This window comes from Petromyzon marinus, chromosome 37 (genome assembly GCF_048934315.1).
Source record: "Petromyzon marinus isolate PM22_M1 ecotype Great Lakes invasive population chromosome 37, UKy_Petmar_22M1.pri1.0, whole genome shotgun sequence".
NCBI classification, from domain to species: Eukaryota; Metazoa; Chordata; class Hyperoartia; order Petromyzontiformes; family Petromyzontidae; genus Petromyzon; species Petromyzon marinus.
Window position 1 is genome coordinate 12,482,694 of NC_133703.1, and position 19,507 is coordinate 12,502,200.

Below are 19,507 nucleotides of genomic sequence, written 5' to 3' on the forward strand. Positions count from 1 at the left end.
GCGCTTAGCTGAACGCGCGCACTCACGTGGATCACTGCCGATGGCGTCCACGTGCAGATGCGTGTCGTGGATGGTGGGCAAGTGCTTGGGAGTTGTGGGCAGCGCGGGAAGGCCGGGCCGTGGCAGCTCTGGTCGCGTCGCCAGCTGGGCCGCCGAGCGCTCGCCGTGCAGCCTCTCCCCTGCGCAACGCGGCGACGGGGCGACAAGGCGATGGGCGGCACGGCGACGGGCGACACGGTGACTGGGCAACATGGCGACGGCCGGCAAAGTGACGGGGAAACATGGCGACCAGTGACACGGCGATGGGGCACAGCAATGGGCGGCACGGCGAGATGCAGCGCAGCGTCAAGGAGGACCGTGCCATGGTTACGGTGGCCGTGGCTGCGACTGCGGTCACTCGACACGCCCTTAATTTGACTACTGGAGCCCGTTCAACATCATTAACCCCTCTTGCATGGAAGACTGGTGAGGTCAATTTACAAAGGGTTAGTTGGAGAATATTTTTCAAAACTAGTTGCTGTATATAATAGTTAATATAGTCCTGAGAGGTTAGTCTGTACTAGAGAAGTGGCATCGATGGTGTAAATGCTAATGCGGTACTGATAATTGGATCTTTATTCACGAAGCTGTCCAAAGTCATAGCATGGCTGTTGCTTATGATGCGAACGTTACGATGATGTCCTCATTCAGAGTGGCCCTTTAATGATAGCGTAATACTCAAGGCTATCACATGATCGGTCATTTTATGGCAATTGTTGTAAGAAATCGTCACCGGCAATACATGGGCAACTCTGGCAACTTGGTACAGCAGTGACAGACGGAGGTAGTTCTGTCTGTCCAGAGTGCATTTGACGAACAATTGGGTCGACAGACTGCACTTTCAGGTGGTCATGTGACCTTCATCTGTGATCCAATTGGAAGTTAAGACCGAAACAGGAGGAGGATTTCTCCACAACTCTGGCTGCCGCCTGATGCTGCTGGTTGTAATAACCGGCGAAACGTCACGGTACTCGAATTGTAAATGTTGTGGATTTACTCTCCAACACACCGGTGTGCTGAGGTAGTAACTAATTGGCATGCTTTGTTTACGTAACAAACCTTGCTAATTGTCTATGTCGGGTGGTGGCGGGTTTAACGACACATTTATATTTATGCCATCTAACCCAAAAAAAGCTCTATTATGGATGAATGGAAGTTGCCAAACCCAGTTGCTCACCAAGGTGGTACAGCGATCACAATTGTCCAAATTCGGGCAAGCACAATTTTGACAATGGTGAATAGTGCGCCGGTGACGATTGCCGGCAACGATTGCGCTCCAAAACTGTTTTCATGTGTCGTAGCCTTTACTGGGCGCCGCAGTGGCGAGATGTTAACTACCTTGCCGGGGTATACAGGAAGTCGTGGGTTCGATCCCGACCCCGACGCTTGTGTATATTTGGAGTTTGCGTGGTTTTCTTCCCGTGGTTGCGTGGATTTTTCTCAGGGTCCTCCAGTTTTCCCCACCACATTTAGAAACTTGCATAGAATAGTCCACGTGATAAGCCACTTTTTTGGGCTGTCATTTATGGCCAGGTCGCTTCTGAGAAACATCTATATAGCTCAGTGGGCCTTTACCTCGTAAAATAAAAAGTTTATAGTTTTAGTTAAGTTAACGATGGGCGTGGCCACGTTGGGACGCCCTTGCCGATGGGTGTGGGCCCGTACCGACGGCACCGGGAGAGCCAGTGCAGCACAGGAGACCGCTGCCACCGCCCAGGTCTCGCTCCAGCGCCGTCACGGCGTAGTCGTGGAGGTCCAGGTCAGCCAGCGCCGAGCCTGCAGGAACATCGCGAGAGAGCAGACCTAGAGGGGCTTCTCTCGGGGCCACATCCTTACCGTCTACTCGGCACAATGGCGATGGTCGCACGAGTCAGCAGCATAGCGGTTGGGCTTTGCGATGTAGCAATCGGAGTTTTTGAACATCACGCCTTGCCGACAACACTCGGCATGCGAGTGTGTGTGCGTGTGCCGTGGGGAGCGGTAGTGTAGCAGTTAGCGCGCTGCGTTATGAACCAGGTGCCTCGAGTTCGATTTCCGTTCACGGCCAACACCATTGACGGTTATCTGAACAGGTCCTGGGCCTCCCCTAGGTCGACTCAGCCACTGGGGAGACAAAGGCGGCCGGGCGTGGTGCTGGCCACTCACCCTCTCGTGTACCGTTTCGGCCTTCACAGATGCTTGCTAACAGCACTTGCCCCAACATGTCTGTTAAAAGCTATAGAGGGGGGATCTTTGTCTTTGACGTGGCCAAAGTGTTTGCTAAATGTATTTTTAACCAAGCACGTTTATTCATGTTAAAACCTGCGCGGTCGTCAAAGTTCGCATTAAATCTAACCTTAACAGGGGCGCTGCCATTACATTTGACCATTGCAAGTGAAGTGTCTGAACAGAAAGCCTGACATTAGACACTGTGGGATGAACAGCCGAGTAGTGTTCGAAGCAACTGCTCCCCTGCCACGAGCGCCAATTAGGAAGTAAAAGGCCATGCGGGAGGGCGTGTGGCACAGTTTGGCGCCAGCTATCATAGAGTGTGGTGGTCGTGTCACTGCAGTTCTCTGCGGTGAGTCCAACGTCTTTTAAAACAACGGCGCTACGCCTCTCAAAATAAAATTAACGCCAACCGCTTGCGCGTTCGGAGAGTCGGCGACGAACGGGACACCCACTCTGCAACTTGCAGCCGTCTCGGAAAGGGGGAAAGGGTTAAGGCCTACGCAGCGCATGCTGGGCTGATGCAGCAACACGCACGTCCGAGTCGCTGGGGTTGCCGAGGACTCCAAGTCTCAGATCGGCTCGCATACGCAGCCGGGCGATTAAGTGCGACCACAGCAACCGGGGCCCGAGATGAGCACCGAGCAAATCGTCGCCAGACAGGGTGGCCGATCAACGGGGTGGGTGACGGAAGAGCAGCCAAAGGAGAACACGCGTTGAAATAAAGTGCCCGCCGCGGAAAACAGAGCGACGGGATAGGTTCACGCGCAACCTCAGCGGGACGGATGGAAGCTCGCCCTGGACCACGAGGGATGGCGACGGCGTAGGGAGGCCTTCCTCCAGCAGTGGATAGACAATGGCTGAAGATGATGAGCACGATGAGGATGACGAGGAGTACTACGAGCGGGACTCGCACACGCGTGTGCCCCTCGTTGGCACGCGCCCCCCGCTACGCGTGGTAGCGCTTGGTTCCCCCCCGCTGACGGTTTCCTCCGCCGCGAGGGTTCTCAACGGAGGCGAAGCAACTCACCGATGACCGAGTCGACGGTGTTGGAGGGCGGGTAGAAGGGCATGGCCTTGGCATTCATGGTGGAAGCGTTGGTGGGCAGCGGGTTAACGGTCGCGAAGGGCAGGCTGCCCCCTGTCGGGCAGCCCACGGGCAGCGCCCGCAAGAGGCTCTGCGGCAGGATGGACGAGGCGCAGAGGGGAGGCGGGTGCAGAGGGGACCGGTGAGGCAACGCAGGGAGCGAGGAGGTGTGCAGCCGCTTGTGTACTCTACGACGAACCCGGTGACCTAAGTTTTATTACCGCCCACAGCTGACATCATTGGCGAGTGATATACGGACCGATCGCGAGTTCCCCCTTCACCAACCTGCACTGACTAGCACGGTGAAGTTCGGTTAAACATTCCCCTCGACCCGACACGGTTTGAGCAGGCTTTGTTATGCATCCATGTTGAACTTCTTTCGCACCATATGTAACCCACCTTGCTAATCGGAGGTGCGGGGAAGGACAACTAAATTAAACACAACTGTCGATTGAAAAACGTAATATGCCTCCCCCCCCCCCCCCCCCAAATATGGCCAGGCTGGATATCAACCACCACAATTTCAATGCCCCTGTGGCTTGACAAGCCGAAAAACACAACCAATTACACAATCTCAACCCTAGGCTGCAACCCTCAGATACCCTACACTGGTCCGGCGGTCGGGTCTAGAAGACCTGTGCAAGCAATCACGGCCATTTGCCAATTGAGAGACAATTTGAGCTCTGAAATGTACGAGGATGCTAAACGTCTCGTGTGAGGCTACGCAAGAGAGCCTTTGACACGCGCAACCAGAGGCGTCACCACCGTGCCAGGTCTCTCAGCCCAAAGAACATCCAACGGGAAAGCGATCCGACTCACGTGCGTGTTCTGTATGTCCTCCTGCTCCTGCAGGTTACCACAGTAGGTGTGCAGCTCGTGCTGCTTCTGCAGCTTAGCCTGCGAGACGCAGAGTAACACACGCAAACAAATATAAAGTTCCCCCGTATAGCCTTTAACAGTGTTCGGGCAAGTGCTTTTAAGCGAGCACCTATTATGCCGACAGTGGTGTCGCAGTGGGATAGCCCATTGCACTATGAACCCGGCGTCCCGAATTTTGATTCTCGCTCACAGCCAACATTGGTCGCGAATATGTGAACAGGTCCTGGGCCTCCCCTAGGCCAACTCGGCCTTAAGCGAGTACCTGGTGCGGTGTGTGAATATCACAACTGGGGAGACAAAGGCAGCCAGGCGTGGTGCTGACCACCCAGCCCGTGGGTGGCCGCTGCCACCGTGAGTGACAAAAATAAGGCATGTCAGCCTGAACACGCAATACGAATACATTACATTTATAAAGCGCCTTTCTACAAAAGGTATTTGGGGCATGGTGCGTCACCAAAAAAAAATCACAGGCCATGGGTAGGAATAACTAAGATGTATAGAAGCTAATGGAGAGAATCCAAAGCTGGATAGAATAAACTTGTTCTTTGGGGCGGGGTTTAATCACCGCCGTTGTCTCTGAATCGTGAACACGAATGGGCACGGTGCTCCACAGCCGGCAGTAGAGCAGAGCGTAGCCTCCCACTGTGACACAAGCACATGTGGATACACGGCACAAAGATTCCCCGTATAGCCTTTTACTGCATGCGGTTTATTATTGTAGTAGCATGGTTGGGCACTGTGTACATTTCCCATTCATCCTTACCTGCAGTAGCAGGCATGTGTCAATAGGGGGTGGTACACTGAATGGGTAAGATTAGTCGGCCCGTTGGAAAATAGGGCTCCCCAGACCCCAAGAGAGGGGCTGGGGGGATATTCCAGAGCCCCCTAGAGAGTTCCAGAAGGAAGGCAGAGAGACCCTGAAACGTGTATAAAAGCCGGACCTCTTAACGGGTCCGGCAGTCATCGTCAAGCTGAAGACTGAAGACCTGCTTAGGCTAGGACCCTGGGAACCCCCGGACCCGACGTCCTTCTAAGGGCTGGGACCAAGTGGGCCAGTGGTCGGGACCCGAGGACCTTGGCTGGGTCAGCTAGCCTCCCCGAGGACCCCTTAGCCGGAGGGCTGAGAGTACGTAGCCCCAGTTGATAGGGCACGCTAGCCCGGAGGCTATACCTCCCCAGGTATCGGGTGGAGGAGTCGCTACCCCTTTGTGTTAGGGATCGTTACTGTTGTTTTAGGAATAAACGTGTTGCCTCTACAAGCCGTCTCTACTCTCCTTGAACCCACTACATTATTCATAAAGGTTTTTTTTCGTTGGGTTAGATCGCGTGGATGTAAATGTGTCGTTAAACTCGCCACCACCCACCACAGCCAATTAGTTAGGTTGGTCACGTAGACAAAACGCACCAATTAGTTACTACTTGAGCACACCAGTTGTGTATTTGGAGAGTAAACCCACTACAACATTGACAATTTAAGTACCGTGACATTTCGCTGGTGATTACAGGCAATAACCGAAATTATAAAAAAAAACTTCCTGTTTTGGTCTTAAACAGAGGAATAATGGTGAAGTCATTACTGTGAGTCTATCAGATGCTGAACTGGTAACTAATTGTCAGGTTTTGATCACGTGACAAACCTTAATAATTGGCTGCGGTCGAGTGGCGACGGGTTTAACAACACATTTATATTCATGTGATCCAACCCAAAAAAAACCTTTGTTATGGATATTGGTCGCGAAATCCTACGTGTTAAACCGGTTTATTATTATCATCACTGCTCTTAAATTTTGATTTAAAGCTTTCGTGACTGCAGTAATTCATATTCTTAGTTTTTTCGGTAAAGTCACGTATATATATTTTATTATTTTGTTGTTTCTCTTCAACGTGACTTTACCGAAAAAACTAAGAATATAATATCACTGCTCTTGTTAATCCAGCAGTGTCACGGAGTCTAAAAGCTAATTTTCACAAGAATCCTGCCACACATTCGCAGTAGGTGCGAGCGATGTTGCTCATGTGAATAATCCCACAGAGTACATTAAAGGTAATTTTTCAGCAGAAACGAATATGGAGCACAAGCAACTTATACAGCCTGCGTCAACGCCACAGAGATAACGTCCTAATTTAAACTGAGACTCTCGCTGTGATTAAAAAAAAAAAACAGTTATCAGCTGCAGAGAATTGAAGATCTCAGCCCAGTCACAAAATGACTGCACTAAAAGATAATATACATTTCAAACTTCACGATTTCAGTCACGTTCATACACAAGGGACAGCCTATTACAGTGAGTAACTCTTGCAACGGAGACTCTGGGAGAGAAAAAAAAGCTACATGACCCACAAGCATTGAAATTCAACAATTCCACAATGGATTAATTTGCGATGAAAGAGCTCTAGGCGAAAGGAGGGAATTTTACTTCATACGCAGGCTTTCACGACCAAATATTGATTCATAATTAGTTTCCCTTGGGTCAGATGGTGTCGGTATGTCAATGTTGTAACTATAAACCCTCCACTACCCGACAGAGCCAATCACATCAAATCGGATGTGCGAGGTAGGTCAGGAACTCGTGGGCGACTCCACCTTCCCGTGGCAGAGCTGGACGGGGGGCAAGGCGCCTCTCACCTGGTCCTCGCGCTCATAGCCCGGCGCTTTCTGGTAGCTGCAGGCCGCCGTCGGGGATAAAGAAGCCACCAGCGGGCCAACCGCGGCGGAGAGGGACGGCAACGGCGAGCGCAACGGGGGCGACGTCGCCGCGGGGGAGCCCGGGGGCATCGCCGGGCCCAAGCCCCCGCCGCTGGACAAGCTCGGCGCGGGGGAGCCTCCGGAGGAGCGCGACGGTGGAGATGGCGAGGCGAGGCTCTGCCTGCCCGGGGCCTGCCGGGTGGGTAGAGGTGGCAAGCGGAATGGAAGACGTTAATAAAGTAATGCATTTTTTTTTTACATTTTTGTTTTCATTACACGACAACGTGAGCCCGATACAAGAGGCACCGGGGTGAGCGCTGGAGGGTTGGAAGAGATATTCTACGGGCAGCAGCTGCCCCGAGGTAGACGCAACAGAGCCCAGCGAGGGGGTAACACGGAGCTCACTGCCCCACCCAGGTGGGGGAGCACGTGCGGGGACATGAATGTTTATATGGGGAGGGGGAAAAGGGGAAGACAACTAACATACTGGAGGAATAAAAAAGAGATTTGGGGGGGGGGGGGAGGGGGAGAGGGGGTAATGTATGTATGTTGAACTTCGTAACCGTACATAGTCAACCGTGCTAATCGGAGGTGCGGGGGAAGGACAATAAACTAAACGCAAAAAAGCAGTTATAAGAAAAATAGTTTTCAATCTAGGTTTAAAAGTGCATAGCTCCCAGTGCCTTCCAGACGGCCGCAGAAGCGCATCTGAAAGTGCGCGACGCAGCGACCATCTTTGCTCGATGGCTAGCCAAAAGCCGCTCGCGAGGATGACCAGAGTTGGCGTGATAGTTTACGCTCTTTGACGACATCAGCAAGGTATTATGTGGAGGTTCATTTGTGGCAAGCACTTTGTGTGTAATGAAGACTCAAACGCAATAGTAGATTATGTTTGAGTCGTAATTAAACTAGCATTAGTCATGAGCAATCCACTGCTGGGTGAAGGCCTCCCTGAGCCTCGTGTCAAACACTCACTAATGGTATTGGGTAAAAATAAACTGGCATCTCAATGACCAAAATAATGATTATATTATTATAACGCCAACCTAACCGTCACCATTATGAATCACAACACGGATGTGTGCGGCTGGACACTCACTTGCGCACAGATCAGAGCATGTTCGGTAGAGTCTGCCAAGGGCACTTCTGCACGGACAGAAAACACAAATTGCAACATCCTGTTTCAATTAATTCAAATTACTTTGCATTCCACGCCACCGACAACAAACCTCAGAGAAGCTCTCGGACAAGTTTGCCAAAGAACTAAATATTTTGACGGGTACGCATAAACACTTGCAATGCCTGGAAAGAGAAAACGTAAACGCTTGCAGAAGGAACCGCGTTTCCATTGAACAAGCTGCCACTATCCAGGATTCCCGCCACTTGGAAAGGAGGATGTTGTGAGAGCATAATGCCGACTAGTGTCTCTGTTACGATGAACATTTTCTCTATGGCTTAACTGTTGGAACCTGAACATGAAAAATGTCGTCACTGTTAACCGACGACTGGAATGAAACAGTGGACCGCCGCTCAACGCTATATTTTTAGACCACTTTCTATTCTGCGCCCATCCGACTTTCACACAACCGAAAAGATCAAAGGCGGTGTGTGTGCGCGTTTCTCGATGCTTTTATCGCATCGAGCCCTGACCAAGTTTACTCTCCCGCGAGCAGCGGACAGAAAATCCCTCAACTCCACACACAAGATGATGCAGCCTTGCCTGCCGCCAGGCTTTTATCGGTCAGCCCCCAGCTTCGCCCACGTCTATAATATTCAAGCCGCCCGTCCATCCAACAGTGGGCAACACCTACAGTCGCATCTCACGCAGCTCTTCTTCCAATTCTCTACCTCGCTCTCTCTCTCTCTCTCTGCTCAAGCAAATAAATTATCAATCAACCTTCGCTCACCCTGCTCCCATCACGTGGATTTCCCTCCCTGCTTGCGGCTGTCTGCACCGTTGACTCCCTCCTCCCATTGACTTCAAGACTAAACACGGCGCCTCCCCTCGAAGCCTGGTGTCAATTAGCTTCCTGACTACCCCCCACCCCCGCCATTTGCTGATCCTCAATCAATCAATCTTACATTTTTACGTGTCAATATTACCTTCAATAAAGTAGGAATTGGCGTGTATTACAGCAGAACGGGAACGATACAATGGCATGGAACAGCAAGAATGAAAAAGCCCATCACGACCTCAGCGGCTAACACCGACTAAGCAAAATAAAGTTCAACCACACGCAAAATTAAGTGCGACCGCGCGCAACGAATAAACAGCGGTAGAAATGGGTGTGCCAAATAAAATTAATAATAATTAGAGAAACCATTTTTGTTTATTTTATGGGAAGGCGAGTCGGAACAGATTTGTCTTGCACAAATGGTAGAGCCGTTTCACCAGATCCACTCGATCAGAATTTCCACTTTGTACCTATCGCCGCATATCCCCGTAGCAGAGAAATGCTCCTGCCGCTAAAACAAACGCCGATTACTTCCAGGCGTTCCGTGGGCTGAGCAAGTCAATGCACAACAGTGAAAAAAACATTGCCATCTCACAGTCAACTTTACTTGGTGCCCAAAATGTAAGCGCTTCCGTTCAAGATGTAAAATAAACAATCTTGCACCAGTAGCAACGATGAAATTACACCTGCTGTACCTTGGTAATGTAAACTCACGGTCCAAGCATGCAACTCCCGGTCTAGGTGTGTCACTCACGGTCTAGGTGTTTCACTCACGGTCTAGGTGTGTCACTCACGGTCTAGGTGTGTCACTCACGGTCTAGGTGTGTCACTCACGGTCTAGGTGTGTCACTCACGGTCTAGGTGTGTCACTCACGGTCTAGGTGTGTCACTCACGGTCTAGGTGTGTCACTCACGGTCTAGGTGTGCAACTCACGGTCTAGGTGTGTCACTCACGGTCTAGGTGTGTCACTCACGGTCTAGGTGTGTCACTCACGGTCTAGGTGTGTCACTCACGGTCTAGGTGTGTCACTCACGGTCTAGGTGTGTCACTCACGGTCTAGGTGTGTCACTCACGGTCTAGGTGTGTCACTCACGGTCTAGGTGTGTCAATCACGGTCTAGGTGTGTCACTCACGGTCTAGGTGTGTCACTCACGGTCTAGGTGTGTCACTCACGGTCTAGGTGTGTCACTCACGGTCTAGGTGTGCCACTCACGGTCTAGGTGTGTCACTCACGGTCTAGGTGTGTCACTCGCGGTCTAGGTGTGTCACTCACGGTCTAGGTGTGCAACTCACGGTCTAGGTGTGCAACTCACGGTCTAGGTGTGCAACTCACGGTCTAGGTGTGCAACTCACGGTCTAGGTGTGCAACTCACGGTCTAGGTGTGCAACTCACGGTCTAGGTGTGTCACTCACGGTCTAGGTGTGTCACTCACGGTCTAGGTGTGCAACTCACGGTCTAGGTGTGTCACTCACGGTCTAGGTGTGCAACTCGCGGTCTAGGTGTAAAACTCGCGGTCTAGGTGTGCAACTCACGGTCTAGGTGTGCAACTCACGGTCTAGGTGTGCAACTCACGGTCTAGGTGTGCAACTCACGGTCTAGGTGTGCAACTCACGGTCTAGGTGTGTCACTCACGGTCTAGGTGTGTCACTCACGGTCTAGGTGTGTCACTCACGGTCTAGGTGTGTCACTCACGGTCTAGGTGTGCAACTCACGGTCTAGGTGTGTCACTCACGGTCTAGGTGTGTCACTCACGGTCTAGGTGTGTCACTCACGGTCTAGGTGTGCAAAGGCGCAGAAGGGGCCACGGGGACAGAAGGCGAGTTGCTGCATGTCGTTACATTTTGTCGACTTGTAAATCTGCAATTACAAAACATCACAGTTGTCGTTTCAGGAGAACCGCCGTTATGCACACGGGACGAGAAAGAACCAGGGCAACAAACACAATGAACCACAGGAGGAGCCCTGCTTAAATACGTTCAAGAACAGTAAGCAAAACATTATCGAGACTCGACGAACTTTAAACAGAAGATTATTGACTGTAAACAAGTGGGGCTGAACATTGGGCACAGTCTATTTACCCTGCTGGGTCGACTAGCGTGTGCCTAATGATGATGATTGTAATCGCTGCCACCGTGAGTCACTATCACTGATGATGATCATGATTATGTTATAGAGCAGTGGTTCTCAAAGTGGTTGTCCCCGGACTGCCGGTGGTCAACGCGACGCTCCTCCAGGTGGTCGCCGGTGGGCTGTGATGATGATGTTGTTGTTTTCCTCGCACTTTCTGTTTATAGGTGGCGTTGCATCGCCACTTTGGAAGGGTTTAGCCAGAGATCAATCGATTTAAATTTTTGGTCCGCGTTTTGGGCAACTGAGAAAATGGGAGACGTCTTCTGGCGTTGCTTGGCACAAAGGGCAGCAGCAGTTTGGGGCGTTTGGGTCGATTCGATTTTTGGTAATCGGCTAGCACGGAGCAGCAGTCACCTGAACGGAGTTGCGCCAGTTTTGTGCGAGTTGCCCGGGTCAGGGATTTTTTTGGTCGTCTGCTATGGGTGGGGGCCAACCTCCTAGCACGACATTGGGGGCTTGTAGACGTTCAGGCAGTGCACGGTGGCAGCGGTGTGCAAGTGGTTCAAAATTGATTTGGTGGTGCTATTTGGTGGAAGAGCGTTTAAAGTCAATTGCACGTTGGCAGAGCTGAAGGAAAGCAAGGTGGATTTCATTTTCCAGGCAGGTGCAGGGGGGAGCTTTGAGTAGCTTTGTGCAAGGATGCGTTGTCGAGTAGCATGAAGCCAGATATTGATCGGTGGGCTGTGATGCAAACGCAGGTTGATTCGGAAATAATGACAACGTTTATACCACTTGTTTCGGGCATTAATGAATATTTTACTTCTGATATTAAATTTAAAAAAATGAAGTTGACAAACTACCAAAACCTAAGATCTAAATGCCACCCCCCCACCCCCCTAAAAAATAACCCTAATAACTGCGTAAAAAATTATGTTCTGGTAATATTCACCATTGTGTATGAGTGGTATTAAAGATACGAGTGAATACTTTGTCACCAGGGGTGTGCATGGCTGGGCGATTCGCGGAAATGTTTGCATCGGGCTGTGTGATCCGTGGGCCATAAAAAAAAGTTGGAGAAGCACCGATCTAGATTAATGATAATGAAGACGATGATGACGATGAACACAATGACGACGGTTACGACAATGACAACGACGATTACAACAATGACGATGACGAATGCGACAATGACAATGACGACAAGGACAACGACAATGACAATGATGACAAAAGACGACAATGACAATTAAGATAACAAAGGTGGTAATGGATGAAGCCAAAATACGAGGGTGGCTGTCGTCATCGCTGAAAGCATCGTCACCGGGCATGAGAGTTGGCAATCAAACACCAGAGACCAAGGTGAAACTCTCAAGCCAGCTGTAGGTGGTGGAATGTGTGGGCTGACCCAGGGGGAATGGTTATCGACTTTGCAAGACCTGCGGGATCTAGTCGATAGAAAGGGGGCATCCAGAACTGTTTGAGATATCACTCGCTACCGGTCTTACCGTTAGCGCAGTGCTCTAACCACTGCACCACTGCACCAACCGCAGCCTTCCGCACGCGGTAGCGAGGAGCAGTGTGAGAGGCGGGATGTTAACTACCTCGCCTGGTATGCAAGAGGTCATGGGTTCGATCCCAAACCTGACGCCTGTATATTTGGAGATTGTATGTTCTCACCGTGGACGTCTGGACTCTTTTTCCAGGCCCTCCGGTTTTTCCCCTCCACATTTAGAATCAACACGCGTGTAGAGTAGTTGGCTGCTAGAAATGTCCACACGATAGGCCACTTTTGTGGCGCTATAATTTGTGGGCAGGTCGCTTCTGAAAAAGAGCAATATAGCTCAGTGGGCCTTGCCCGTTCCAAAAAAAAAACAAAACTCAAGTCTTTTGGTTTATCGGGGGGTTTGCGTGGCACCTCGGGGTGGAACTGTTGCTCGGGGCGCGTGTGCGAGAACTGGCAATCGTCCCCGACCTCGCACTTGTCAGGTTCACTCCAGTCCTCGCCCTGCTTCACGCTGGGGCACGGCACAGACCTGCGGCGGCAACAGCAAGGGACCGGGTAACGCGGATGCCTGGCGGTTTTTTGAGATTCCCGAGCCGGTGATGACAATTTACTGTCCCTTGTCGAAAATCGGCTGCTGGATGAAGGAATCCTCACGTGCCAGTGGAGGCTGGTGAAGTCGAGGCCCAGGAGCGGGTTCAGCTGTCGCTTGGCCATGGCCAGGAATCACACTCGGGTCGCCAGGTTCATAACGCGGTGCGCCAACCACTGTGCCACCGCTCGCACCGAAATTAGCTCTCGAAAGCACTGTCTGTCGTAACTGATGGAGCGAGGAGGCTATCGGCACGATTCCACTCTCCCGCCACGAGCTCATGAGCAGCAAAGCAGCTGGTTCTGTGCCAGATATTTCGGGCAAATCCACGCGTCATGAGGACAAGGGCGAACTACGGCATTCCAGACCATTCCACTACTTACGAGCCACCGATGTATATATACACCTGTTTAAATAAATAATCAAACATTTCGAAAAACAAATTTACTGGAATTTTTCAAATTTTTTCAATATTTCTGGTATGGTCTGTCCAACGGTTGCTCGAGTCGAGTAGTAAGTGTGCATGTTTACGATGAGTCGCTGTGCTGCGCTCTGCCGCTCAACACATAGCCCCTCAGCCTACAAAACCTGTTATCCATGGTGCTCAACCTTCCAGGAAATATCAAAGCTCAACTCTGCTTAGCTTCCAAGATCTGAGATTAAGTGCATTCTGGGTGACATGGTTAAAGGCCAAGCATCTCGTACATAATCCAATATTAACACCATTCTCTTTGGTTCTATTCGGTAAAGTCACGTAGGTAAAAAATAAAACAACAAAAAATCACGACGTTACGGCCACAACACACACGTTTCGGCCACAACTGCGGTCTGAGCGTGGCTGTGTTTCACTCCAGCGCTGTCCTCGAGACAGCCCGATCCCTTCACCTGATGAAGGCTGCTTGTGTTGTGGCCGAAACGTCGTGATTTTTTGTCGTTTTATTTTTTACCTACGTGACTTTACCCAATAGAACCAAAGAGTATGGATCCTTGCAGTCACGAAAGCTTCAAATCTAGAATTAACACCATCCTTTATTTCACCAGATGAGAGCCCCATGAAACAACAGCCTTCTAGTTAACAGACTTGAAGCAGATAGTGTAAAAAGGTACGAGGTAAGGTCGAAAAAACTCTACACGGAACAAAAATTATAAGCATGCAAAAAGCGCAAATGCATCAAGGCGAGGTAACCGAGCCACCGTGTAACGTGCCACAGATGCCACTCGGGGGAGGGTGCCCTTTCAAAACGCGTCGAGATGGCACGTGCCGTTATTAGTTTATCGCCTGTACAACGCTGCGAGATGCCCGGTGCAAAGGGGGTCGCCCTGTCATATGAACAGCTGGTGATTACAATAACGTGTGTATTGCAGCGGACTGACACTGGCACGCTTCGCACTGGGGGAGGGCGTGCGTCTGCCCGCGCTCACCGGTACTTGTGCAGCCGCGGGTTGCGCCGGCGATCGCGGCTCGAGTGGAAGTAGGGGCACGCGTAGCCCTGGCGGCACAGCCGCGGGGGCTTCTTGCACGGATCCGTCTTGTAGTTGGCCAGCACAAAGTTGGAGTCTGTCACGGTAAATAAAATAGGATTTTATTTTACTCACTTCACCCTCTCTCATTTCGATGACGCACGTGTACGTCGTCAGTTTTTTTTTTCCCGTTCCAACGACGTACGACGTGTACATCAATGGCACGGAATCGGAAAGTAAAAGGGCATGCGCGCGGAAGGGCATGTGGCACAGTTTGGCACCAGCTATCAGAGTGCGATCGTGTCGCTACGGTTCTCTGCGGCGAGTACAATGCCGTTAGAATACAGTGGCGCTACGCCGCTCGAAATCAAATAAAAACTGACCGCTTTCACGTTCTAGGATTCAGCAGTGAATGGGAATCACCCTGCAACTTGCTGAGATCTCGCAACGGTCTATAATTTATATTCTTGGTTCTTTCGGTAAAGTCACGTAGAAGAGAAACAATTAAATAATAAAAATATTAAACAAAAAAATTCTCAACGTTTCGACTCCAACACAAGCAATCATCATCAGGTGTGAAAACCACAACAAGAAAATTTGAAAAATTTGAAAATTTGAAAAATGTTCTTGTTTTCACACCTGATGATGATTGCTTGTGTTTCAGTAGAAACGTCGTGAGAATTGTATTGTTTTATATTTTTATTATTTTTTTGTTTCCCTTCGACGTGACTTTACCGATAGAACCAAGAATATGAATCCCTGCAGTCACGAAAGCTTTAAATCAAGGTTTATAATTTATCAAGGAGAGCCACACCGAGTCGCAAGACTAAATCAGGAGGTGCCTGCTACATTGGGTTTTTATATTAAGATGCTCTTCCTTCAGCCAATTAATGATTGTTTACAAGTGGGAGGAATCCGGAGCGTCCAGAGAAAACCCACACCTTGTACGAGGGAGCAATACTCAATCCCCGTACAGATGGAAAGAGATGTACATTAATCCACTTGCTGTACTTCCGTCTCCTAGCATGCCAGGGTAAGGCACCTCGATGCCCACAAGAAGGGAGTTGTACAACATCTGAACAATCCAACAACCCGCGTGCTACCTCCACAGTGCCAGATTACAGGCCATGGGTAGCAGTGGCGGTGCAAGATCATAATGTTACCGTATTTTCCCGCATATAACCCGCAGACGCAAATACCCCGCAAAAATAGCGTTTGGTGTAAAACAAATTTCAGATAGTCCGCATCGTCATATACCCCGCATGCATACATATCTTTAACGTCATTACCGCAGCTTAATTTCATCATATTAATACAAAGTTTACATTTGTAATACATTCCACCATCAATTGTTAACATTACAATCATAACATGCACAAAGAAAACAAACTAACTGGAAACGAGTGAACTTAAAACAGTAAATAAGTAACAAAAGTAAATATCCAATAAATAAGTAACATATAACTGGTAGATAAGTAAGTAAGCGTACTGTCAAGCTTACCAGCATTCGACCTCATCATATTACGGCTACTGGACCGGTAGTTACCCCTGTACAGTTTTAGCACTGGTAGATTGCGCACTGCGCAGACAATAGCAGCACTACGGTAACGCCATTGCCTCCTGGCAACAAAGCCATTGGAAGTTTGAAACAAAGCTCATGGTCGCGACTGTATAGTGCTCAGCCAATAGCAGCGGCCTAAGGGACTCAGCAATTATGATTCCGCGTCTGGTAGACACTTGTTAAGGCCCTTCCCATTGTGCAATCCATAGCCTCAGCTGACACTTTCGCACCCCCTACAGTCACTGAAAGTATTACGGTAAACAAAGCGTGCCCACTTCCAAAATTGTCGTTTCATTGTACAAACAATTCCAATAATTTAAAACGTGATAACATGTGCAATTTTAGTGCGAGTGGTTTATTCAGCAGTGCTTTAGTCAAAGGTAAGTGTTGCATAGTGGATAGTCCTACCATGACATGTCACACGTGTAAAATATTTTTGGGATAGCCCGTACCTCCATATACCCCGCAGGGTCTTTAGTTTGTAAAACGTGGTATACCCCGCGGGTTATATGCGGGAAAATACGGTACTTGTATATATTATATTTTCTCAAGAGTTAAATTGTGAATGTATAAGGATTCTGCAATGCTTTCCAACATGTGTCTGTCTTCGGATGAATTGAATTGGCAGTATGCAAACAGATGGATATCCGTCAGGGTAAACATCCATTTGCAAAACTGAAAAAAGAAAATTTTTATCTTGTTTACGGTTTTCATATTTCCAGAGGAAGACGAGGGAGGGGGAGAAAGGGGTGCGTGGTCTGACCCTGCCAGCGCTGGTCCTCCCCCAGGGCCCGCTCGATCATGGTCTGGCTGGCAGCCACCGACAGCAGCTCGGAGCCCACCTCCCCGCCGGCGGCATGGCCGTTCTGCACCGCCTCCTGGGCCTGCAGATCCCTGCACAGTACGAGCATGCCCATCGTCATCGCCGTCAGCGTCATCATCATCATCACCACCATAGTCGTCATCACCACCATAGTCGTCATCACCACAGTCGTCATCACCACAGTCGTCATCACCAGAGTCGTCATCACCACAGTCGTCATCACCACAGTCGTCATCACCACAGTCGTCATCACCACAGTCGTCATCACCACAGTCGTCATCACCACAGTCGTCATCACCACAGTCGTCATCACCACAGTCGTCATCACCACAGTCGTCATCACCACAGTCGTCATCACCACAGTCGTCATCACCACAGTCGTCATCACCACAGTTGTCATCACCGGAGTCGTCATCACCACAGTCGTCATCACCGGAGTCGTCATCATCATAGTCGTCATCACCATAGTCGTCATCACCACAGTCGACATCACCACAGTCGACATCACCACAGTCGTCATCACCACAGTCGACATCACCATAGTCGTCATCACCGGAGTCGTCATCACCGGAGTCGTCATCACCATAGTCGCCATCACCATAGTCGTCATCAATGGTTTATCCAGAGCTGGATGAAGGCCTTCCCAAGCCTCCTTTGCCATCCCTCAGTCAGGCAATGCAAAAAATGTCTCCACGAGACATCTCTCTCATCAATGCACTCCCAATATAAGGAGGACAAGGACTAATATAGGCAGGACATAAATCAATGACATTAATAGTATTTAACTTACGACAAATATGGGAATTGTAATTTCATCAGAGGTAAACCATTGGGTGAAGCTTTCATTTGGGTAGTGTAAACAAGATTATTTTTTATGATCAGTTGAGACCTACGCAAACCTATCACTATCACCAGCCATAACCTATAACATTGGGGAAAAAATTAAATTTATTTTAAAAGGAGTGCGCGAGACAGTAGCTCGCTTCAGCACATCTGGACAGCGCGGCACCATGGCTATAATGTTTGTTTCAGTAATGATGGCCCATCGGCAGGGTGTCGTCCGCACAGGTTCCTGCTGAACAAAAGGCCTTTGCCGAGACAGAGCGAACACAGAAGACAAAGATCCCCCATATAGCCTTTAACAGACGCTGAGTCAGCGAGCACCTATGAAGGCCGTCACGGCACACGAGGGGGTGGGGTGGCCAACACCACGCCCATCTCCCCAGTGGCGGATGTTTACAAACCGCACCAGGTACAGGCGTGTCTCGCTTAATGAGAGATGCGTTCCCGTTAAACGATCACCGTTCTTTCACTAACTCCTATGTTAAAAGCCGTATTGCGTTTCAGCCCCAAAAAAATGTCCACTCTTGAACAAAAACATTTTTTTTCATGAGAAATACAAATTCTAATTTCAAAATAGAGGATTAAAACATAAAATGTAACACTACACATGAAGAACAACAATACTTATACGGTTTGCCCATATTCTTGTACAGGGAAATAGATTTTTCAGTTCCATACGGCGTACAGCCGTTTCAATACGGGCAAAAATAAATATATATTTTCGTCTATTTGAGAATAGGGTTTCCCCTTTTTTCTGGCAACAAAACAGCTGTGTTAAGATGTTAAAACACCAAACTGAAACCTTTTACAAGGAATCATGTCTGTGTAGAGGTGTTAACCACGTACTGTTCGGTAACCTGCATTGCCACCAGGTAATCAAGGGGGCAGTGCAGCGTTACCTCTGGGTACATAACGGTTGGGGTCAGACGAGGTGAAGTGGATCGTAGCCACAGTTTGGTAAGAACCAATCAGGCAGTTGGTAAGAACCATTCAGCCAGTTCCACGTGGGAATGTGGGATTGGTTAGACCTGGCCACAAACGAGTATAAGGGTGACCACGAAGAGCATGGGGAGTTCTCTCCCTACACGAAGACCGAAGCCCGGGCTGAAGATAGCTAGGACCCTGGACCCAGCCTTCCAGCCATTCTGAGGGCTAAGGCTCAGCGTATCCAGTGGTCAAGACCCACCGGGCCAGCGGTGGGTCAGATAGCCTCCCCTAGGTCCCAGCCGGAGGACTCTGGGATAGGGTAGCGGTAGACGTGCAAGTCCCGCCAAGCTAGGAAGCTGTACCTCCTTAGGTATCAAGAGGATCTGTGTGTAGGTTACGCTGAGTCCGGAGGCTGTACCTCCTTAGGGTATCGGGTGAGGGGACCGTATACCCCTCTGTGTGTTAAGGACTGAATAAGAAAGGAATAACAATAAACAGAGTGTGCCTCCTAAGAAGTTTATTCGTCTTTACAACACTACATCTGCATTAACCACATATACTAGTGGTCAGAATGCAAACAAAAAACAAACTCTGATAGTATATGCACTGTTCACCCCAAGGTTTCATTACTCTGATAGTGGCAATGTCTTTGTGCCGTTTGAGACGAGGCTCGAAAGAAAGCTGTCTCTGGTGTGGACCAATCAGTGTCAAAGACAATGCATGTGTTATCAGAGTATATTTTGTTTGCATTCTGACCACAAGCATTGTGGTTACGATGCAGACATGATTCCTTGAAAAAGGTTTCAGTTTGGTGTTTTAACAGCTTAACATAGCTGTTTTGTTGCCAGAAAAAAAGGGGAAAACCTATTCTCA

At 49.5% G+C, this 19,507-nt stretch overlaps 1 protein-coding gene across 1 annotated transcript in view; it reads right to left on the minus strand.

Annotated features, from left to right (window-relative positions):
• LOC116949750 (RING finger protein unkempt homolog) overlaps window positions 1–19,507 on the minus strand; it is a 40,805-nt gene that overhangs the window by 12,012 nt on the left and 9,286 nt on the right. Inside the window, exons 4-13 of the mRNA XM_032967385.2 lie at window positions 16,805–16,935; window positions 14,442–14,577; window positions 12,842–12,959; window positions 10,629–10,713; window positions 7,999–8,045; window positions 6,840–7,091; window positions 4,154–4,231; window positions 3,278–3,425; window positions 1,705–1,815; window positions 27–179 (exon numbers count right to left, since the gene is read on the minus strand). Coding sequence (XP_032823276.2) covers window positions 27–179; window positions 1,705–1,815; window positions 3,278–3,425; window positions 4,154–4,231; window positions 6,840–7,091; window positions 7,999–8,045; window positions 10,629–10,713; window positions 12,842–12,959; window positions 14,442–14,577; window positions 16,805–16,935 — 1,259 coding nt within the window. The remainder of the gene's footprint in view (window positions 1–26; window positions 180–1,704; window positions 1,816–3,277; window positions 3,426–4,153; window positions 4,232–6,839; window positions 7,092–7,998; window positions 8,046–10,628; window positions 10,714–12,841; window positions 12,960–14,441; window positions 14,578–16,804; window positions 16,936–19,507) is intronic.